This window comes from Oryzias latipes, chromosome 15, assembly GCF_002234675.1.
Source record: "Oryzias latipes chromosome 15, ASM223467v1".
Classification (NCBI taxonomy): domain Eukaryota; kingdom Metazoa; phylum Chordata; class Actinopteri; order Beloniformes; family Adrianichthyidae; genus Oryzias; species Oryzias latipes.
In genome coordinates this window covers 6648302-6672957 of record NC_019873.2, presented here as the reverse complement: position 1 = coordinate 6672957, position 24656 = coordinate 6648302, and the positions used below count along the sequence as shown (strand labels likewise).

At 41.6% G+C, this 24656-nt stretch overlaps 1 protein-coding gene across 2 annotated transcripts in view; it reads right to left on the bottom strand.

The window, feature by feature from the left end:
- Nucleotides 1-2132: 2132 nt before the first annotated feature.
- Nucleotides 2133-24656, bottom strand: part of LOC101155292 (tetratricopeptide repeat protein 7A) — a 76574-nt gene continuing 54050 nt past the window's right edge. The window contains exons 18-21 of one of the 2 annotated variants that reach the window (XM_023963404.1): nt 24102-24214; nt 23527-23661; nt 20036-20238; nt 2133-3617 (exon numbers count right to left, since the gene is read on the bottom strand). In XM_023963404.1, coding sequence (XP_023819172.1) covers nt 3399-3617; nt 20036-20238; nt 23527-23661; nt 24102-24214 — 670 coding nt within the window. In that variant the 3' untranslated portion in view covers nt 2133-3398. Of the gene's footprint in view, nt 3618-20035; nt 20239-20346; nt 20796-23526; nt 23662-24101; nt 24215-24656 lie in introns of those variants that run through there. The other variant, XM_023963405.1, reaches the window with a different exon arrangement.

The window sequence follows — 24656 nt, the reverse complement described above, 5'->3', positions numbered from 1 at the left end:
CCCAGCCGGTGCCCTCCATGCCACCCCCAGGCTGTCACCGCAAAGGTGCTCTTAGCCTCCTATCCACCTGAAGCATCTTTCCAAGTAGCCCCCCTCCATGTTTGCAGTGTCTTTGTGAGCCTGTGTGAACCATCAACAGAGCCTCATTTGACCATTTTCATGCTGAAAAGCAGCTCGTCGCTTTTGCTTTTCCTCCCTTTACCAGATCCACTAAGGCCATGGTGCCTGCATGTATGTTTGCACTTTTTCCACCACCCAGAGTGCCCATGCGGCCCTCATTCTGCACACTTGTGTGAGAGTGCTGTTACTTCTCACTCCTACCCTCCGGGACCGATCCATTCATTTTCCCGAAGCCCCCGCGTAGGTGTCTCACACGGTGCTAATGAGGAGAGGCTGAAACAGGGGAGAGTTGGGGAAAAAGTAAAAATAGATTTTGAGATGACAGTGATCGATCATTCCTGCGCCAGAAGTCAAAGTATTGATGAATGAAGGCTTTTCGCTCCTGGAGTGACGGCTCCACGGGTGACTGTGGAGCTTTAAAGGAAAGGAGTGGGTGGGTTTGGATGCCCAACAGTTCAGAAAGGATTCTGCTGGGAGCGAAGGCAGGGGCTCTTCCCATAACCACAAATCAATCTGCAGCAGCTCGAGACATTGATTACAGCCGGCTCATACCTCACATGGCAACAGCAGACATCAAACAGACACTGTCAAGTCTGCAAAGCCCCACAGTGGGGGTATTATCTGCCTGTGCTGTGTGCGAGCTGCGCCTATGTTGTTCAGCAGACTACATATCTCTCTGCATCCCCAGTTACTTAAACAAGGGGCTGGCTGCTAGGCAACCGAGCCACATCACATCGCATCAGAAAGGCTGGATGAGGAAGAGGAGGAGGAGGAGGGAGTCTGGAGGCAGAAACGGTGCTGTCAGTATTACATAAGCCAGTAGGCCAATCCCGTCGCTCACACTGATGCGGCGAGGCACTCGTAAGTGACGTCTATTAGTCACAAGCAGCAGGGCAGGTGAGACATGGCACGCGGCGGCCATTGTTGGTTTAAGCAGGCAGAGAGCTTAGTGAACAGATGAGTCAAATTTGTGCTGAGAGGACAAAGATAATGGAAAAAGGCGAAAAGGATTATTTAAAACAAAGCAAAAATGTTTGAAGAGTCAGGGTTTACCGTCTTACCTGCATTTGGACACGCCTACAACAATACTGCACGAAACAGGAAGTAGACTCCATTTATGGTGATGCTTGCTTCACACTGTCCTAAAATGATCATTCATCTTCATCTTTCCAAAACTTACTGTTTTAATACAAAGATCCAGAAAACAGCTGATTCAACATGGAGGAGGCAACATGAGAAACATCAAAGGCCTCTCATCCTTCATCACATGGTACACATTAAAGCCAGAGTTTGGCGTTTCCTGCCACAGCAAGCCATGTTCCTGTGACAGCTCACATTAGCCTGACGAGAGCGGCGTGTGAAGCACAGTGGGGTGGGAGCAGTGATCAACCGCTTGACGTTATTAAAAACACTAACGACAAGAAAAACCATCAAATAGAAAAATCCCGACAGCTAAGTCATTTGTTTACAGAAGTCAAGAGTAAAATTAAGGCCAAACTGTGCCAAAGCTGCTGTTTTAATGGGATTGTGCAAGTTACTGAATGAGACATAAATGAGCAGAAATGTATGTTTAGAGACATGACTTTTATGAAACAAATAAATAGTTTTTTCTTCTCAGACAAACAGTAAGGATGAAAGACCGGCGTCCTGACACCCAAATCCCATCTCAACTCGTCCCACATTCATACATAACCATGAAAAGCACGCTTCTCTTTGGGTATAAAGTTCTAACAAATAACGCCTGGAATGAGATAAAATGAATTTCACTTGATGAGCTTAATTTACAGACAAAATCAACAACCTCCATGTTACAGAGTGATACAACATCCTTTTGGTTCTTTAAACACACTAACACAAAAAAATACCCAAGATGCAGCAGTTTCATCTGAATCTGATCCACTGACTGTGTATAAGAACTGGACTGAGTGACCCCTCCCCCTCGGCAATCTACACAGGAAGTACCTGCATGTCAAAATCCCATAGACATGCATAGAGAAATAAACAGCTGTTACTCAGTCATTCTATCGGTCAGAATAAACCTTCTTGCTCTGATACTTTTTTTCTAAACATGTTTTGATATTCCTAATTTTTTAATGGATATTTTTTATTCTGTAGAAATTATTCAAGTTAGAAACTGACGCCTCAATGAAAGTAGTGGTTTCACGTCAAATGCTTGACGTGAAACGATTGATTGACAGACTCTCCAGAGTCCAGACTCTGCACTCACTCCTGACTGGTTTGAATGGTTGCCATAGAAACCTTGGCTCAGTCCGACGTGGACCAATCACTGCTTACTGACTTGGCGGCGTATCGCAAAAAACAGCAACTGATTTGATTTCAATTGGTTGGAGATGGAGGTGAATGATTTATTTTGGTGATGTCACACTCACTCGGTCCAGTTCTCATATACAGTCAGTGATTTGGTCAACGTTTAGAGAACCCTCTGAAAACCCTCTAAAGTAAAAAAAAAAACACTTCAAAGCCTGGAAATTTGTTTAAAAATTTTGTAGATAAAGTTCAGAAATTTAAAAGTAAAATCCAAGACCATTTTAGTAAACTCAAAGAAGATGAGTCTTTGTGCGCTAAAAGAGATTAAGTCAGAAGTTGGTCATCATGAACCACATTGTGGACATCTCAACAGTTTCAATTTCTTTTTACAGATTATTTATCATCAATTTTCCACTTAATTCTTTTTAAGCCAAACAAAAAGTCAGCTTTACTGTCAACCTTTTCATTTTTATTTTTTGGGGTAAAAAAACGACTTTCCTGGAATAATTTCCATTTATTTGTGAGGTTTTCAGCATTATTTTAATTTCCACTTGAAATCAATAAAATTCTTTGATTTTAATTGAAAAGTTCTAATATTTTTTCCAGAGATTTTTAGGTCTAAGTTATGACTTAAATTAATGTTGTATTTGAAGTTTCGTTCTTCATTCACCACACATTTGATAACGTTTCTGTCATCTGTTCAACATACAAAAACACATTGAATAAAACGAAAGTGTTGGTCATAGTTTTTAAATGGGTGATGTGCCATTAACAATTAAAACCAAGAGGGTTCCCTCTTTGTTTTACATCCCTAAATCCAATGATCCAAAAGAGAAAACATCCTGTTTTTTAAAGACAAGCCCGTTTCCAATGTGTAATGAAAATAATACTCAAAATATTATTGTAAGTAAATATGAGAAATCCGTATTTAAATAACTGTCAGGAATCAGTGTCTAACCAAAAGGTTGTGTCTTAGTCAAAAGTCAGAATCTGGTCTTTTCCCAGCCCCCTCAGAGCTCTCTGGGGATGATGGTGAAGGGCCGGATGGGGCAGGAGGCCTCCAGCTCCAGGGCCGTCAGGAAGCAGTCTGGAGCCTGGCTGGAGCCCAGAGCTTGCAGAGCCTCGCCCAGGCCGCTCCACGCCTCGTGGGACGTGCTGTGGAACTGAACTGCGTCCCGCAGCACCTTCTCAGCCAGGTGGGCGCGTCCTGTTTTCACCAGCAGACGACCCTTTGGGCACAGCAATGGAAAAGTGAAAGCTAGCTCATCAAGTCCTTTTTACGTGTAGTAAATAAAATCTACAGAGCAAACCAGAAAAGGGAAAGTTACCCAAAGACTCTACAAACTCCCTGCTTGATCACACTGTACTTGCACAGAGATACCAGCTGTCTTTTGTTGGTGCCTGTCATAGAGAGCGTTTCAGCTGTGATGTCTCAGGAGATCTACTCACTTTAAAACCAAAACACTCCTCTTCTCCCATTTCCCGTTGTCGTAAAGACGCCTTCAGATAAGCGCAAACCCTTTGCAGTCATGTGACATTTATTGTCAGAAATGTATGTCAAAAAGAAACCAAAAGGCTGGTGGTGTTTTAAATAATACCTTAGATTGATGTAGGCCCTCCAACTACCTGCTCCAATGGGGATACATTCCTCTATGCTGTACTCATTTGTGTTTGTGCAGTGGTGTCATTTCTGAAGCCTCTGATCTATCTGGGTTTTTACCTGCAGTGGCATGTGAGTGTTAGTGCCATCTATGATTGCTTGTTCTCCTTCATGACCCCAGGGGTTGGACTGGGAACAAACAGGCAGACTGTATGCGACTAAAAAGCAAAAGTTCAACAAGTCCTGACTTGTTAGATCGTGTTGGAATAAGTCACGTCTTGGTTCCCATGTTTTAATGACTTCTGATCGTGAACTTGGCATGTGTTGCTCTCTTCACAGAAACGATGAGCACAGATTTTAAAATCAACAATCTTTTTAAAGGCTGGTGTTAGAAATGTGAACCATATTCTACCTTTTTGAAATAAATGAAAAGATGTTTTTGCCTGTTTTGTGACTCTTTTGCATGTTTGTCACATCTAATTAATGCAGATCAACAAACAAATATTATTTCAACACAAAGAAAACACAATAATGGAAAAAAACAAGATTTCACTTATTGAATAAAAATGCTGTTAAATGTACAAAACTCACACAAAGTAGATGCTTTTAGATCATCAGGGATTTTGCCGCCCATTGCAGCATCAACATGTTAGGTACCAGGAGGGGCCAGGGCGGCCGATATTTTTTTTGATTCACTTCCTGTTTTAGTGTGACACTTCCGGTTCTGGTCACTAGTTACACTCGTTGTCTTTACCTCATTGATTGTTTTCACCTGTTTCCACTTTAGTCACTGTATATATTCTTTGTCAACCCAGTCATGGTCACAGGATCGTTTTGTTTGTTTGTACTCTCACGAGAATAGTCGATTAAATTCGAGTTATACGTATCCGCTGGCGTCCTGCGTTTGTGTCCACCACCCGACCCTGACACAACAACTACATTCAAATGTTTGTGATGCTTGTAAACCAGTCTTTTACAGGTGTGCAAAATCTTCATCTTCATTCTGACATATTGAATGGTTTGGCATGAATTAAAGTTTAAAATAATAATACAGGCCATGACTCACTTGCATCAGCACAGTGGTTGAGCAGTAAAGCATCCAATCTGAGACTGAAAGGCTCAGTGGGTTCGAATCCACAGTTGGGACATCCCAAAAATCACCTCCATGCTTGATACTCATTACCTAAGGTTGGATGAGGGGGGATCACCAAATAGCCTGAGCTGTTACAGAAGCTTATCTCCATCCATCCTCTGAACCTGTTGAATCCGGGGCCACAGGGTGCCTATCCCAGCTACTGTTGGGCAGAGGTGGGGTACACCCTGAACAGGTCACTAGTCTGTTGGAGGTCCAAACACACCTAGGGACAATTTAAAGCCACCAATCAACCTATCCAGCGTGTTTTTGGACAGTGGGAGGAAGCTGAAATCCCCAGAGAAAACCCACACATGAAAACATGCGCACAGAAAGAACTCATCTGGGATTTGAACCAGGGCCTTCTCCATGTGTGGCTAGAGTGCTAATTGCTTTTGAGATTTTGATGGAGCTGAATTCTTGAACTACCTAATTACAGAAAGCAGTTAACGTTCTGACCATCCAGGCCATCACCTTACCACTACCTTGCATGACTGTAGCCGTTTTGGTTTTACTAGTTTAGGAATCTCCAACTTTGGTTTTATCAGAATGATTGTCCAAAAGTTTTGGGGATAATTCAATGCTAGATGTGTCTTTGTGTCATTTTTGGTCAACTGTGTCCTTCTTCTTGAATTCTCCATTGGATCATTTTTATTCAGTGTCCTTTTTCTTGTTGACCTCTGACCTGAACAGAATCCAAATGCTCCTGATTCTTAAACATTTGAATAGTGCTATCCTATGGGGTCCACATGACCCGATCCTTATATTGACGTGTTATCCCTAGCATGACAAAGGTGGATAAAGTTGGAGAGGATTTCATGTAATCCATGGACACCAGTGAAGATCACAAATCATTGAAGAAAAAAGGTTCAGAGCACTGTCTAGTGGGTCTAGATGACCCCACTCCCAATGGTAAAGTGCCTAGGATAGCACAAGGGTTACAGAAAAACGTAGAAATACAATTTTAAGATGATTCTTCTTCATATTTTTCCTCCATCATCAGAAAAATCAATAAATAACATGTTAAAAACACCAAAAATACCATCCAAAAAAGGGCAATTTCTCCTTTCAGTGTGCTGCATCATGATGTGAAAGCTCTGGAGTGTTTGGGTAAATGTCCCGCCTCCATCTGATCAAAGACACGCAAATGACCAACAGCATAAAGTGACAGATCTGCAGCTGCACACAAACTGCTAACTGCAGAGTCACATGCACGCTGAAGATGACAGAAGACATGCGCTGGATATCATGTCATCCCGTACACGCACCCTGAGCTGGCCTCAGGTCAGACAGGCAAACCGTGTTATGTGGTCTCTGCTCACAAGTTCCATATTAATTGGGCTGGAAATGACATACAGCTGTCCAGGGGCTCTGGTTTTTTATTTAGAACACACACACACACACACACACACACATACACACATGCAAACAGACATTCATTATTCACTCAATTGCTGCAGCAGAAACAGAAAACATCAGAACAAAAGTTGTTAAAAACGAGAGATACCTGTAGAGGAAATACTCCAGAGTGTAACTAAGTGGTTATGTTTGAGTAAACAGATACTGTATGTGTGACTGGATGCAGTTACATTTTTACTGTGGTTTGATCACATTCTTTGTTCACTATGCTTTCATACATTGTTCCTACAAGCAACTCATGTTCAAACCATATTGTTTGTCCGCCCACACCAGGGAAAGTACAATCAATCGGTCACAAATTATGAGACTCACAGGAAAACAGAAAGGACTAAAGACACGGACAAATTTATGAGTGTGTTCCTGCACGAAGATGATTAGACAACAAGTGAAATGCTAGAAGGTAAATAATACAGGTCAACACATGCTAGTAACAGCTGTTTCTCTTAAATCGGAAACAGAAGAGACAGTCTGTTGTTTAAGAAAATGTATTTTCTATGAACATTATGTTGCAGTTCCTTCAAGCTGTAGTGGTTTATGTCAGGTTAACTTGTTCAAAAAAATGTAGCTAAACACAGCTCTTATGATGAGACTCGTTTGTCCTTTCCCTAAGGCCATTAATCCCTTTAAGGCAAATCTGAGGGAGTTTCAAGGCAGGATGGTTTGTGAAGAAGACTTTGAATTGCTTCTGTGTATTAAAGGTGCTATTTAAATAAAGCTGCTTTGGCCTAATTGGCCAGTTTGTTTCATATTTGGGCAGATGGTTCATTACTGTGTGAACACAGATGAACCAAAGAGTGGAAGTGGACTAAAGAGAGGGATATTTTGAATACAAACAACACATGTTTGGAGAGGTGTGAGCCAAGATAATGCTGAAATAACTTGTGAGAACACTTGGAACAGCGAGGAGGCGAAGAGACTTTGTGATTTGAACAGTCAATTGTTGTTAATTATGTAAACGGTTGAAGAGTTACAGTAGTCACAAGAATGTAAACACTAAAGCTCCATTGTAAAAGGGTTAAGCAGCTGCGTTTTCATGATTTTACTTTGTGGTCAGGTCTGGTTTCATGTGATACTATCATTAAACAAATTTTATAACTGCATCCCATTTTCAGGTGGTTTGGAGCACTGAGAAGAGCAGCATTACATCAAGCCCAACCAAAACAAAAGTGCAAAATGTTTCAGCAAAAAAACCCATTAGTCAGACAGTCCTTATGGGAAGAATGAAACCAAACCCATGTAGCCCTACAGCACATTCCTCAAGTCCACAGTAGTCAGCACTGAGATGCCACAATTCTTGGCTTAAAACCAAACCGTATATTAAACCATTGAACCGAGTTGTGGGAAAGTGAATCGTTGCATACCTACTTCACACGTTTGCATTTGTTTACTTTGAAAGTGTCAAACCCATGTGTTGCACTCAATTTACTATATTTAATCTCCTTTTATTGCATTACTCTACGCTTATTGTAAGCCAACTAAAATTCTTCATTGTTTCTTTCTTATTTGCTAATTTAAAAAAAGGGGTTTTCAGTATTTCCAGTTTTTTGTTTTGTAAAGCAATGTTCCTGTAATTATCACAGGGGATGCGTTCCAGAAATATATCCGCAAAGTAAGATTACAGATGTTTTGAGGCTGTGAAACCTCCCATTACACATTTTATACACTTTTCTCAGACAAAACATCAACATTTTCACAATTTCCCATCTTGTTTAAACTCTCAAAGTTCAAACTTTCATAGAAAAACAAGTCTAGTATTATAGACAACAAAGATCTGATCATGATCATGATCAAAGATTTGGAGAGGTAGGTAGGTGACACGGCATGGAGGAGATTGATTGACGAGGTCTCCGGCCAATCAAGATGCAGGACACATGCATGCAAAGTTACAATGAAAAAATAGCAAAACAAAGAGACCGTGAAAGATGAACCACAATAGGGCGAGGGAATACTGTACATAAATTATATATTGAACGGAACAAATCTGTGACCCAAGTATCAAGGCTTGAACCGGATCATGGTGAAAGTGAATCGTTGCATCCCTAGTCAGCACTGAGCCAGAGTTTCCATCATCTCAAGATGCTCTCTAGAGTCTCGTGGGCAATGGAACAGGAAACCCAAAAGATCAAAGTGCTCAAACACATTGAGAGGGGAGCAGGCTGACACAAAAGCCCCTTTGGTTAGGAGACGAGTGACCAAAAAAGCATGACCCCATTGAAACAATGAGACAATTCAAGTCAGTTCAGTTCAGTTTTATTTATATAGCACAGCATCACAAGACAGTTGTCTTGATCCATTTTCCAACGGTTGGCACTTCTGGGAATTAAAAGGGACGCCATCCATACGTCACTTCCACTTCCCTGACTGTTCAAAGTTTGACTTGATTAAGCTTTCAACATGCGCTCATGTTGACATTGACTTTACAGCCAGTGGCCACTTGAGTATGCATTGCCAAAGGTGTGAACGTAGCTTAATACAGACTCGTGTAAATTGGTCCAGTTTGGTGTAGAAATAAAAGGACTCATTGTCTTTTCCTGAAAACATTTTTAACACGTTAACATCTACAGTTTTATTTATATAGCACAGCATCACAAGACAGTTGTCTCAACGGGTTTCACACCAATAATTGTACAAAAAACAGAATCAGTCATAACACATGAACAATAGCTATTGCTGAGTATTACTGGTTTGTTTTTGTTAAACCTACCGACATGTTTCAGTGGAATTCCCTGACGAAGGCGGTATTCCACCGAAACATGTTGGTACGTTTAACAAAGTATAATTGATAGACACAATGAGCTTTATTGAATCAATAGCTATTGCTACTAAACTAGACATACTCTGAACGTCCCTGCCCTTAGTCCCTCCTTCTCAGAGACAGAAGCCATTTGCCATGCCCAAAACCTCTGCCTCCAAAAAGGTGCCAGTCACCAGCAAGCTCTTCCCCACTGCTCCCAGATGACAGAGAAGCCCAACAAGAAGCAGCCCAACCAATTCAATATTCCAGCCAATGGGGGGGACATAGGTCCAGTCTCTGTTGCATAATTATCTTTGCCACCTGTCTCTGGTTTTACCGTCACACATCCCTCTTGGCTTTGCAGCACAGGTTTGTCTCTAGTTGTGCCATTTGAGCAAAGCCAAGCTGAGCGAGTGGATGTGAGTCAGAGTTATTTCCTGCCAAATACAGGAAGGAGGAAACATCATCTTCCCTACCATCAACCGATTTGATTATGGAATTGATTACCACAAGCACATTTTTATTTGTTTGGCTTTATCTTTTATTATTCACATTTTCACAAAAAAACAACAACACACAACTTAAATAGATGCACAAAGCCATCAAAGAGATATGGAAATCCCAGCTTATTTAATGGAAATAAATAAAAATTCTCATTATGTAGTCGTTTGCATATCAATGATGAAGTGCTGTTCAGCTCATGCATGTGCTTAATGCACACGAGCAGTGAGTGAGCTTAATGACTGAGGCTCTGTTTGAGCTAAAATGATCAAATCATTTCTCAGCAAAAAAGCACAAAAAGTCTTAGAGACAGTAGGGAGAGACAGCTGAAGACTAAATTTAGACCGGACATGTCAGCTATGCTGCCTGTTGAGCCGAGAAGCTGCGACTGTACGAAAAAAAAAACTTAGAAAGTAATTAACCCTTGTGCAATCCTAGGCACTTTAACATCGGGAGTTGGGTCATCTAGACCCACTAAACAGTGCGCTGAACCTTTTTTCTTCAATGATTTGTGATCTTCACTGGTGTCCATGGATTACCGTACATGAAATCTTTCCACCTTTATCCACCTTTGTCATGGTAGGGAGAACACATCAATGCAAGGGTGGGGTCATCTAAGATAGCACAAGGGTTAAATTGGTTTAGGAACAAGGTAGAAAAGGATATTGGAAATGACAGGGTGGAGTATGACATGCTCCACATCCATGAGCGTTATAGATTTTAAAGCCATAAGGCTTGTAAGGTCACCAATCTGCTGAGGGCCTGCAGAGAACAGCCCTGACATGTGTAACCCAATAGCCTGACGCCCTGCCGCTGAACCACCTGAACCTTTGATCCCATGAGCTGTTCAATCAAAGTGAGCTGAGCAAAGGTTGGCTAATTTTCCCTTTGTCATGCTAGCTTCCTTGTTGTTCCTCATTGTGCTGTTCCAGCTTGTACTGACCCTAATTAAAGCTTTTCAGAATGTTTAACAGCTTTATTGGGTAGATTTGAGCAAAAGCCTCGCTGTGTCTTGAAAAATAAAAAAACTACAGCTAGCAGTTAATTAGCTTTGATTGGCGTTAAGAATCAGAACACTTTAAATTTACAATCTATAGATAGTATAAGTAAATTTCAAGTACCCGGCCCACTTTCAGTATAGACTAAATATAATTGTAGTACACTTAAATAGATTACTTTTTGCTAAGAGTGTTCTTGAATTTTCTAAATCAGATGCTAACATTTTCAATATTTTTAATTAAATGTGAAGTAAAACTTGAAACTCTGCAGACTGAACAGATAGTTTTGTAAAGTAATTGTAGCCAGACTGGTTCAACAAATAACCACTAGGAGATTTTAACAGTCTAATGCTGAGTTCACACCGGGTATGTGGCGCGCATTCAAGAACGGCACAAACCAAAATTAGGGATTTCTCCCCTATGATCAATTTTCCAACGGTTGGCACTTCTGAGAATTAAAAGGGACGCCATCCATATGTCACTTCCACTTCCCTGACTGTTCAAAGTTTGACTTGATTAAGCTTTCAACATGCGCTCATGCTGACATAGACTTCACAGCCAGTGGCCACTTGAGTATGCATTGCCAAAGGGGTGGCCGTGGTGCAGCGTTAGGGCGGTCGGCCCATGATCGTAAGATTGCAGGTTCAATTCCTGCCTGGCACGCTCATGAGTCGAAGTGTCCTTGGGCAAGACACTGAACCCCACCTTGTCTCTGGTGGTAGGCGGGCACCTGTGTTTGGCAGCGGAGCCGCCACCAGTGTCTGAATGTGTGAGTGACTGGGTGAATGGGTCTGTGACTGTAAAGCGCTTTGTCCTTGTAGGAAGAAAGGTGCTATATTAGTATACGCCATTTACCAAAGGTGTGAACATAGCTTAATACAGACTCGTGTAAATTGGTCCAGTTTGCTGTAGAAATAAAAGGACTCATTGTCTTTTTCTGAAAACATTTTTAACACGTTAACATCTACAGCAGTTTCAGTGATGGTAAAGTCTCATGAAGTCCATCCTTTTTTTCTTTAATTTAAAATTAAAACTTCTTTGGGGTGCATGACAGTTTGGATTACTAGAAAGTCACATCGCCAGCTATAGAAGCGCCTTCCTCAGCATGTTTGGAAAACTGCCAGGCATGTTTGATTGTGCAGGAAAACACCATTAAAAAAACATCCTAAATCATTCCTATTCTTTGCTGGGTTGGATTCTTCTTGATGTTATTGATGGTTTGCATGACCATTTTATCTGCCAGACCCGGGATGGGCAACTCCAGGCCTCGAGGGCCACGTTCCTGTATGTTAACCAACGTACCCTGCTCTGGCATGTTCTAATTGGCTCGAAAAACTTGAACCAGGGCTAAGATATCTGGAAATCATGCAAACACACCGTCCCTCGAGGCATGGAGTTGCCCACCCCTGCCCCAGACCAATGTTTGCACCCCAAAAAACGAATCTTAAGGCCTGTTCACACCGGGACGAATTTCGCCGGCGATTTTCGCCGACGTTTAACGCCTCGTGACTAAACAAAGGGCCCCAATGAGAGTGTGCACACCGACGCGAAAAAACGCCAGGCGTTAAAGCGTCAAAAAAAAAAAACGCCTCGGGTTCGTTTTTTTTTTTCGACGCGTCGCGTCGAAATCTACTCGACCAATGAGAACGGCGCTTTTGCTCACGTGTCTGGAGCTTCTGAAGTTACAGTAAAACACAACTTGGGGGCGCTCAAACACAAAACTGCCTTGCTGAGCACACATACCAGCGAAGAAGATAGACGCCAAGTAGCGTCTACACAGCCGCGAAGCAATAATGACGGACATTCTAAAACATCCCCGAACCAAGCACCAGTTGGAGCTACTGGTGCTTGAAATATTCATGTTTTCTTTGTTTGATTCTGACAAGGGTGTAAATACTTGCTCTCTTCTTCTGAGTGAAAAGCGACTTTAAGAAGCGTAAAGTTGCGCAGCGCCACCTTGTGTACAGGAGTATTTCTGTTTTACATTAAGCGCCATCTAATGTCAGGGAATGAAATTGCATGTTCACTCCACTCATCGTCAGCGAAAATCGCCTGGGTGTGAACACAAAAAACGTGGCGAAAAACGCTGGCGAATAACGCCTGGCGAATATTCGTCCCGGTGTGTACGGGCCTTTAAGAAATCAAAAAGATTCTTGTTTCAAGAAAGGTTGTCTTAGTTTCCGTCTTTGCAAAAAAAAAATAAACTCATCAAGACAGATTTTGAATAACAAAATAATCTTAGTTTGAGAAAACATCTTTGTGACTAGAATTTTTATCTCAAAATAACAATTCTTGGGAAGACAAGTGTTCTTACCCCATTGGCAGACCTGTTTTTTTTAATTAAAGAAAATCTGCCAAGTGGGTAAAAAAGTTTGACTTATTTCTAAGTTTTCATTTTTTGCAACAGCCTCGTGTGACAAAGTTATCTCATTAGTGGGGCCAATAACAAAAAAAGGGTCTGTTCTGTAAAAAAAAATCAATGCTTTGTGTTGAATGCCAACAAACCAACAAATGTTCTGAGACATGCCGTCATCCATGCCTCAAGTCAGCAAAGCTGTCCTTGTCTGTACCGCCTCACATGCAGCCCTTTGCTTTTTGCAGCTAGATTTTGATGCTTTTACAAACTCCCCAAGGTTCTTATCTAATCTACAAATATTGCGGCATTTTCTTGAAACGGACAATTCTCGGCTCATTATGCTTTTGAGCTGAGCGCTTTTGTGCCTAAAAGAGTATTTGATATCAAGAGCCGTGCCTGCATCAATACAACAAGCAGCAGCTTCAGGTATTTCCTCGTCTTTCAACAGATTACATCACTCCAGCAAACGCACAACAGAACAGAGGAGAATGAGGCACATGCGGACCCGCACGGAGAGAAGAAAAAGACGCTGATATATCTGAGTCAAGGAGGGAAGGAAGGAAGGAAGTTAGGAAGAAAAGAGAGAAGGAAGGAAGGGAGGAAGGAGGAAGGGTAGCGAGTGAAAAAGAGCTAAACTGGGAACAATGTCTAAAAACAGGGAGATGGAGAAAAGAACAAGACAGAGGCGTCAAAGAAAAAAAAATAAATGAGTTCAGCTGAGCCATACTTAGCAACAGAGGCACCAGCCAACTCCCAACTGTCTCCCTGTTTCACCCCCCCTTTAATTTTTCTCTTACACTGCCTTCTTCCTTCTCTCTATTCATGGTTATCAGAGGTCTTGCTCAATAGAATATATTTCCCTGGTTGCTAGGCGATTCCAAAAAGCAGGGAGAACGACCAAAGTGTTATAAATAATGTATTTGCATTATCTAATCAGCTGACAACCATCCCCACCCACAGAGAGAGAACGCCACAGAGAGAGAGGAAGGCATTTGATAATTGTAATGCGATTAATTCAATGAGCACAAGTGCTCGTCCTGAGAGTGAGGCTGGAAAAAGAGGAGTAAAAGTAAAGCGTTTGACTGACTCAGAGGAGGAGACGAGGTGGATGTTGGGAGTGGGTCAGATTCATTCCATTCCCCTGCTGGAAGCGAGGCTGGGCCGTGGTGTGAGGACCAGAACACACACACACTGACTGCGTGCCGCGCATAACGCACGTGTCAACCAAACGCTTACCGTGATGAAGCAAGCGGCTCAGACAGGCAAATGTGTGACAGCTGACACTGCCTTTATCCAGCGGATCCTGACAGAAAACACATAACTGCCCAACCATGATGGTGTAATTCTGCTCTACCACACCCTCATCCAACCAAAAATACTCAGAAACCGACTGATCGGAGGTGTGAGTCACTGTCTGATGACTGCACCTCTATCTCTGTCTATCGCATGCTCACCTAAAAGCTACAAAGCAACTGAGGGGAACACACAGGCCTGTGGAGGGACACTCCCATTAGTAAATATTACAAACCAGCTGTTTGGATTCCACTTGAGGGTTGGACCTCTCCTCACGTCCATTTGGCTGCAGGGAAAAGTCTGTGGCTTCCACACTGGATTATTCTGCTTCAATAAGATGAACCTGAAGTGCAGGTTTTGGGGCAAAAGGTTTGGAGCTGAGTCCTATGCATAACATGCAACCGCCTCTTCATCTAATCTCACCACATTACAACGGCAGGACACCTCCTGCCTGGAGACAAACTTTACAAGACAAAAAGGGGAGGCATCAACATTCAAAATGCAATCCGGATATCTTCTTTAGATGGATATAAGTACATTTTGAAGCTGCAACTACAAACATGCAGGAATCAAAGTGTGACACAGACAGAAGGATTTCCTCTTTTGCTGTTTTCCCTGAGGGAGATGAACCTTCATCTACCAGGGCTGCCCTATCCTGGTCCTGGAGATCTACCACCCTGCCTGGTTTTTAGCTCTCCCTGCACTTCCTGCTGCTGATTAGATGTGTTAAATCAATCAGAATAAGGAGACACCTCAGTCAGCTATTCAGCAGAAAGTAGAGAAGAGAGAACTGGAAAACAGGCAGGGCAGGAGATCTCCAGGATCAGGATTGGGCAGCCATGATTTAGACCGACGGATTCTGTAAGAATTACCACCCTACTCCCTATGAAACTATATAGTGCGGAGATATCTGGTGTCCAGGATTTCAAAAGCAACTAGGACACCATGCTCACTATCTTTTATTTTTTTTAAACGGCAAATCACTGTTTGAAAATCTAATCAATTCAATCATTTCACTACGACTGTTTATTAATCTACTGTGTTCTAATGAGGAAAACATGGATGTTTTATTTCTAAAAAATTACATTTAAACACGTTTTTTTCTGCGAACATTGTTTAAACGCAATGCATTGTGGTCTATTTTCCCGAATCTAGTAAGCATTAATGCACACTAGTTTTTTGCAGGGACTTTTGGATATTTTTAGAGCATTTGAAAATTGTAGATCCGGACAGCTCAACGAAATGGCAAACATAGAGCACAATGTAGTGAGTAGTGAAAACATCAGGGTTTTCAATTGCATCCTGTCCAACACAGCAGTTATACAATCAATACATCAGGATATTGTAACATTTGTGTGAACTGATGCTTGGACATCACTGATTGGATGGTGATGTTTGTTTACCTTTTGAACAGGAAACAATTAGTCAAATTTCTTTAAGCTGCAAAAGTTCAGTGTTAATCAACTCTAACCACAGATCAGGAAAAAACATCCTTCTGCTTTCCCTCTTCTTCAAAACTCAAATGTCGTCCAATCAGTGATGTCTCATAGTTCCTAACTTTTCAGGTTTCTTATAATGTTTCATTTTTAATATTTTATTTGGTTTGACAAAATGTATTTTTTACATTTTGGTTTCAAGAATTTTGATTTCTAGACTGTAATGTTTTTATTTATTTATTATTATTTGTTTTCCTTCTTAATTGTCGTCATCTTTCATATGTTTTTGCATTGAGTGATTTGTTGATGTGATTTGGACTTCAAGGCCACCGTACTCCAGTCTATGTACTATCAGTACATTCAAAAACTTTGACTTGACGTTTAATCCTTGTCCTTTTAGCTAATTATTCATAAAATAGTAAACCGCGCAAATCGGCCAATTTGCTCCAGACAATACTTTGCATTACTTTTCGCACAATTTACAAGTTATATATCGTACACCGAAGCTTTGCGAGACACCTGAGATAGAGAGAATAAAAGGAATTCTCTCCAATGGAAAATCTTCTCAATTAAAAAAAAAGTTTTATATAGATTGTTTCACAATTATTTTAATTTTGAATTTCCAGAAACGTCTTTACTGACCTTATATTAGAAATTATTGATCCATAGTACTTATTAATGTCCACAAAAGGACTGAAAGAAAGTTAGACATGCTGACTGAAAGTAGGAGGAGGTTTGCAGCTATAACACAGGAGGAGTGCATCCTCTTTAATGTGCAGCCAAGTCATTAAAAAGCTGCCGGCATCTAAAGAACCGTCAAGGAAAGTACAGTATGTACTTTTGCAGAATAATAGCTCAGGTTTAAAAATATCAACCGAGAATATCACCAGAATTCCCTTTAAGGCAGAGCAGAGTAAATGGGCCACTGGCACACAAAGCGTCCACAGCAGATCTAGTACAAAAATAAATGCACGGATCTGCTCAGAGTAGCAGCAACTGTAGGCTGGAATCTGGCAGCCTGATGCAAGCTACAATATAGACAGAGCGTCAAATCAAAGGTCCCACGCACTGTCCCACTCGCTCTGTCACAGTGGAAGAATGCAGTTATTTACCACAATGCTCCTCCAGCATGTCTAATGAAGCACTGTCCCACTACTTATCTCCTTCCCAGAATGCAGAGGTTTTTGTATTTGGGTCAATTACTTGCCTGCAAAAAAAAGAGGCTCTAATGCATTCATATAGTTTACTCAAAAAAGCACAAATAGTCCGCATGTGGGCCAAATCCATAGAGGAAAGCTGGCATACACAAACACAGTCATGCCGAAACACATGTGCAGTCACCCACACATGCAAACTCAGACTGAGACACATCTGTCCTGTAAGAAACCCAGAGTAGGTCGCTGCCAGCTGGCTTTGTTTCAGCGTTTCACCCCCTGGGATTGGTTCTCCCACAGGCCAAATATGGAAGAGATGCGTACCCCTGGGACAGCGCTACTGCACACAAATCCATCTAAAAGTGAGCAGCCAGAGCTTAACGCTTGCCTTATGTGGTCACAGTATGGCTAATGCTTAAGCGATATCAAGCCGCACATCTATTGTAGCCATGGATACCACAGATAAATGTGCTGCCGTGTCACATGACGCTAGTTCAGGATTTCAGGAAGATCCCTCTGTGCTTCGTTCAAAACCACAACTGAGAAAGTTGGGAGGTCAGAGTAGCGGTGGGTAATCCAGTGGATCATCTGGAGGACAGAAGGGCAGAAAAAGAGTGAGTGGGAGTGAGCTCCAGAAGATCCCACAGAGGTGGAACCGGCTGGGATGAACAGGAGTGGGGGAGTGACAGGATATCAGATTACCGTTTTCTTATTGGTTGGTTCAGGATCAAAAACTGATTTGTTTCTAAGAATTTGTTGCAGAAAAAGAACATCTGACAGAATGACAGAGCAGCAAGGAGATGATCAAAGCGAGAAGGATCACAGCTATGATGCTGACGCACCAATGACTGCGCAGCTGACAAGCAGCATTCCAGGATTACAGCTTCACTAGTTGAACATATCTAACATGTCTTTTGAACTTTTGAACCATCAGCCAAATTAATTTCAAACCTAAATTTTGTTTTTAGATAAAAACGAACCATGAATGAAACTGTCACAGGGTTTCCTCTAAAAAAAATCTAGGAAACTCCATTAACTACTTTAAAAAAGATGAAAGAAAACTTGATGTGCCGAAAAAAATGTTTTGGACTTTATATGTCCTAAAAATTGTGTACAAGACATACAATACATGGCCATAAATACAAACTTTATCCTGAAGCAAAGAACAAACGTTATGCAGACCAAATACATGTCTTTCTGTGGCGGAACTATTCAGTCACTGCACTCACTCTATAACTTCTATTTAACCCAGACGCAGCTTTTGATGCAGCCTTAACAACTAAAACAACGTTTTCATGAGTGGATCTTCAACTATTTCCCCCCCTCTACTGTAGTATTTGTATTTGAATTCAAATTGCAATCTTTATCATCCTAAACATAAACAACAACAAATTAATCAATAAATAGCAATATAAAGCAAAGAAATTTATTGATTTGAAGGAAGTTTTGCCTTTTGCTGAGGGTGGGACCACAGAACAGCAGTCAGTCCTAATGTCAGCACATGATGGTAATCTGATTACTACAATGGCAGTATTGGTTGCTATAGTAAAACTGACTAAATGAATGAAATGGAAATAATTACAAAAGTGGAAAAGATTGTCAGATGTGTGTACGGCGCTGCAGTCAAACAACGAGGTGGAGCTGCTCCCTCCCTTTAGCTGATCTGAATGTCATTTAAAGTCTATCTTCAATCTAAGGACAAGGTTAGTTAAACTTAATAAAGGGTAAAAATAGTTGCATTTGGTTTCAAAACCTTTGAACGGATCAGGAATACTATTTGAAATTGACCATTAAATGATAGAGAGATTTTCTCTACATAAAGAGGCAAAATGCCACTAATTCAGCACCCATTCTTACTGGCTTTTGAGTAGATTCTACCAAGGACTGTTTTGTTTTTGTAAGAAAGTTGTCAAAAGTTTTAAAAGAAAACTTATAAGTATGTTTTAAAGCCATGAGAACCCCAATCTATTTTTCTTTTAAGATAAAAGTACGTGGAACATACAGTACCACAGACCAGGGCTGGAACTACAGGGGGGCAGAAGAGGGCAGCTGCCCCCCAGCAAAAAGCCCTGCCCCACTTGTGCCCCCCTAATTTTAAGTGATTATTAGTATCATTACTGACAAAAATTAAGAAATAATTAATACATGCTTCTTTAAGCATTGCAAATAGAAACAAGAAACGATAATAAAACGGTTTCAAATGTGTATTTTTAGTCTTTTCTTTTGCAAGGGCCTTCCTCTCTGCTGTTTTGTTAACCTTCCAAAGTCTTCTGCCCCCTCCCACGCCCCCATATAATATGCTTTAGCTCCGCCCCTGCAGCAGACCAAGCGGACCGCAGAACACATTCCTGATGTTTTTCTGTTCCACTGGTGTTATCATGGGTTCTTATGGGTTAAAGACAGAACATCTGTCAAAGCATTCATAAAAAACAAACATTTGAGGGTTTTTATGGTAAATAAATGAAAGATTTTGAGCTACTTGTGCATCTGGAAAAACCCTAAAAAGTAGAGCGTTTGTATGTCATTTTTCTACCCTGAGTTAGAATAAACACTGGCTTGCCTGAAGGAATGAATGTGTGTGCTTTGTTTGTGCTGTGTGCGACTGAAATAAATGAACTGAATTGAATTTCATTGTAATTGAATTTGCTGAATTTATGAAATTTTGTGAACCTTCCTGCAGCACATGTTCGTACATGACTGAACAAGTCTGACTTAATTCTGCAATTCTTGCGTAACAAACAATTTGGCGTAATTCTTGAAGTCAAGTAAAGCATTACAAATGTGTGTGAGTGTGTGTGCAGCTGTGCGAGTGTGTGCATTTGCTCCGCCTGTATTATACGTCAGTTCTAATTTAATAGAGTCAAATAAAGCACTTAATGTATCAGTGCATCCGAGCATGTTGTGTGTGTGTGTGTTTGTGTGTGTGTGCCTCCCACTGTGTTTGCGTGCACAACACTGAACGGAGCAGTGTTATGTAAGTTTTAATTCAATTTTGCAGCCGCTGCAGCTTTCCCCGTCGCTCACCATGTGTACCAGTATGCGCTCCCCCGTCGGATGGATGGCCAGGGCCTCGTCATAGTGACCTTTGGCGTCGTCCGGTTGCCCTCGGAGCTCGGCCAGGCGACCTCGCTGCAGCAGCACGGAGTGAGAGTTGGGGAAAAGGGATGCTGCCTCCGCTATGCAGTACTGGGCCTCCTTGAACCGGCAATCCGCCATGAACAGCTCACCTGCGGGGAGGGTGGGCAGGGGTGAGGGCAGGTCAGACAGGCTGGGTGGGGTGGGGGCACATAAAACTTTTTCAAAGAGATTCAGATGATCCGCTGAAATGCATATTGGACTGCTCGGAAGTGCTTGGACACAATTGCACACAGTTGCACAGTGAAAGAGAGCGAGCAGTCTAGAAACTTTTGCCTAAATAAGGCCATCAAACACCAAAGCTGCCTGGCCCCCCTTCCGCCCCTCCTGGGAAGATGAGGACAAATCCCAGGCAAAAACCCAAAACATCACGCCCACAAGCATTCTGCTTAGCAAATAAGACTGCAAGCAGGTACTGCAGTACTACAGTAATGCAAAAGGAACTGCCCCTGGGACTGAAAGAGGGGGGCGTGTCCGCACAGGAAGGGCGAGCTGTCAATCATTTGAGCACTACAGGGGGAGAGATCTGCTTCAATGTGATGTGATAACCTAACGGCGAGCTGCTCCTGAGTGGAAGGGACCCATGTGTTTGCTGGGTGGGGAGGGGTTTGTTTGTTTACCTGAGTCTCATGGATGCACAGATGGGAAACTGCGGAAGCAAACAAAAAAAGGGCTGTTTCTCAGCCTTGGGGTTCCTCTTCATAGATCCATTTCAGGGAGGAGGTTTATGTAACGTGTTTTCCTGCTCTCACCTGAGCTCTTAGCAAAAAACAGTATAATAAGTATTTATATTTGTGCAGACTGTTCTGAAATAATGATTCTGCATTTGTGTTTCTTCTCATCAGGTGATGAGGATGTGGGATTCAGACAGGAAGTGACCTAAAAGAATAGGAATCCTGGGAAGAAACACACAGCTCGACAAACCTGTCCCTGTTATTTAGCTGGGGCTAAAGGTTAGAACAGAGTGTGCACAGAAATCACAGGACATTTTTACATAAGTCCATTCCCTCGCCCCCCTTTAGTCTTGCACTGTAATGCTTTGGCTAACTGGGTGCAACACCGCCTTTTCTGCATGGATTCCTGCTTGGTTCTCATGCTTCACCCACTCCAGCTGAGTGGATGAATGGAGCATTGTTGCATCCATCAGTGTGATGTCCTATGAGCATCCACAGGCAGACTGATGATGGCTGAAGGGATGAAGGTAACAGCTGTCTGTATTTTTGCCAATCTGTCTTTACTCACATACAGGAATTCACACTTTCAGACTAAACAGAATTATATTAACCTGAAGAACCTTTTAAAAAGATTAAATATTATTTCTCAGTAGTTCAGATTCAGTGGTCTCACAGCTGTATGTCTGGATAACTCATCTATCTATCTATCTATCTATCTATCTATCTATCTATCTATCTATCTATCTATCTATCTATCTATCTATCTATCTATCTATCTATCTATCTATCTATCTATCTATCTATCTATCTATCTATCTATCTATCCATCTATCCATCTATCCATCCATCCATCCATCCATCCATCCATCCATCCATCCATCCATCCATCCATCCATCCATCCATCCATCCATCCATCCATCCATCCATCCATCCATCCATCCGCTCTTTCTATGTCCTAGAAAATGACACAGAAACACTGCCTCCAGTGTTTGAAAAAGTACCGACCACTCAAAATACAAAAAAAAACTCAAATCTGCAAGAGTGTGCAGGACTGAGTTGTACTTCTGAGAATACTTTCACACAACCTTCACAACACACAAACTAAGGAAACCTGAAAGATTGACAGAAACAGTAACAATGCTTACAGTTTTTCTCAGTCGCTTTAGTACAATTCTCAGATCAGAATAAAATTCCCAAAACTATTTGTTCACATCATGATGTCACTTGTGCACATCATATAAGCAATTTCTCACTTCTTTGAACAAGTTGCAATTGTTTTGGTACATCCATGCAAATGATTATGGACAATTCTCTGCTCTTTGCTACATTATCAATTGTTTATGTCATGTTGATCAAAATGTATTATATAGTTCACTGTGCAATAGTCTTACTCCTCAAAACACCTAGTCATTAGTTCATCGTATAAGTCATTAACTGCAAAATGGCTGACCAAGTTGTCATAATGTGACAAAAATATTTCGCTGCATTGCAAGAGAGGATATTCGCTGTGATGTGGATGAGAATTTGTGGCCTAACATACAGGAACGACAAGAGGTGTAGGAAGACCACACCAATTCCTACTGCACTGCCTGTACTGTTGGACAGAATATTGTCCTATCTTTTTTTCCCTTTGTGTTACTGTTTGCAGTGGGTTTTTTCTATGTTGGTGTGATATGGTCTGTCAACAAATTACAATATGAACAATAAAAGTGTAAATGTGAATCTTGTCCAGTCTCTTGCAATCAAACAAAAAAGGTGTAACTTACATTTTACACTAATTGTCATCATAACTTTAGCCATAGTTTCCATCAGAACCTCCCTCTAAAGTACAGTTATTTTGACAACATGACTAAGTCATTTGACTGTCTTGTTCGTAGACAATGACACAAGGACTTGACATTCTGATGGCACTGACATGTTCAGTGACATATAGACTTAGTTTTGAGAGATGAACTAAAGATTTTGAGCAAGTTACAGGCTTTTGCAAGAAATCCATAGAGTTTTGCTGTTTGTACAAATTGTTTTGAGAAATGCACACACGTATTTGCAAACTTCAATTCTGATCTGAGAATTGTACTAAAGCGACTGAGAAAAACTGTAAAAGAAGTTTATGTTTTCTGGGTCTAAACACTAAAGAAAACCCTGCAGTTCACAAAATAGAAAAAAAGAGAAAATTTTCTGTTAAAATCAAAGTTTGCAGCCAAAATAAACGCTTTATTGGCTTAAAATGTTTTCGATTTTTATATTTTTTACAATCTGTTGAAATCCCTTGTTGCAAACTGTTTGGGGATCCCTCCAGTGGATAGTTTAGGTTGTGGCTTTTGACCTCTAAACTCTGTGATGCTTATAAACACGGTGTACCATCTTCACATTAACATATGGACATAACAGCTATTTTACTTGAAGAATCTGCATCTTATCTGTGGAATCTCCTAAAACTTGTGTCGTTAAGGCTCAACACCATTGGTAAGGTAAACTGGCTCCCATTGAAATCCCTTTACGCCAAAAGCTTTCATCAAAGTCATTGCTTACTTAAAGTAAATTCAAACAGATTTATTTCTGTGCTCCACTAACAGAACTCACATGGATCACGTTATGATAAATGGTTAATCCTGCAGTAAAAGGCTCATTGTGGGACGTCTGAAATCAAATTGTCCTGGAGATTCCAGGGCTTTTCAAACATCATTATAAGTCATGTGTCGTACCGGCCTGCAGCCAGACGCGCTCCAGGGTGATCCAGATGTGGGGAGGTCCATGGCGGCGGGTGGAGCTCATGTCGGACACCTCGGACAGCGCCGCATCCAGACGAGACACAGCGACTGACGGAGAGCTGTGGGAACCTTAAATACAACAGAACACATGGGAACAATATTTAGCTATAATCTTCCCTTAAACTGTTACAAATCTGGCAATTTAGCCATTTTACAGACAGAATGAGCAAACGCTGACCCATGCAGAGCAGCACAAGCTTTAATTCTTTTTCAAGCCTCAGAACATTGTGAAATTTCCTGTGTCTGAACAGCGTGATCCTGGGAGAAGCACAGGTGAAGATATGAGTCACATAATTCATATTTAAGCAGCGCATCTGCTCCCCAGAAAGGAGGCGCAGATGGGCAAACAAGGTTCTAATCCAGAATAGGTCAAACGCTGAGGAAGCTGGGCTGAGCTGCAAATGAGCCTTTTCCACTGCTAAAGGGTAAGTGTATGTATTAAACTCGAAACGATCAATATGTGCAGCAGTTCAAATGTGCAGGAGGACAGACAGGCAGAACAAACACACCTGTGGATCCATCGTGGAAGTCCGGCAGGTGGAGGTGGACGGAGAGCTTCTGGCCTCCGGGGCTGATCTCTGTCCTGTCAGCCATCGGGAGGCTGCTGCTGTCATCCGTCTCGCTGTTACGCACGCCAGCGCAGACATGTGCAAACACAGAAGAGTCAGAGATGTCTCAAAGACAGAGAAGCATACTGTGTGCTTTTAACCCTTGTGCTATCCTAGGCACTTTAGCATTGGGAGTTGGGTCATCTAGACCCACTAGACAGTGCTCTGAACCATATTTCTTCAATGATTTGTGAACCTCACTGGTGTCCATGGATTACATGAAATCTTTCCACCTTTATCCACCTTTGTCATGGTAGGAAGAACACGTCAATGTGAGGGTGGGGTCATCTAAGATAGCACAAGGGGTTACAGAGGAGCAGATTCTGTAATAGCCTGGTACATCAGAGGTCAGAGCTAGTTTTTAAGCAACGTTGTCAGCTTTATTGTCTCATTCAGCATGCAGGTGTTTTTTTTTAATTGCTCAAAGCTGCAAGAGTGGGGCAGGATAAACCAAGA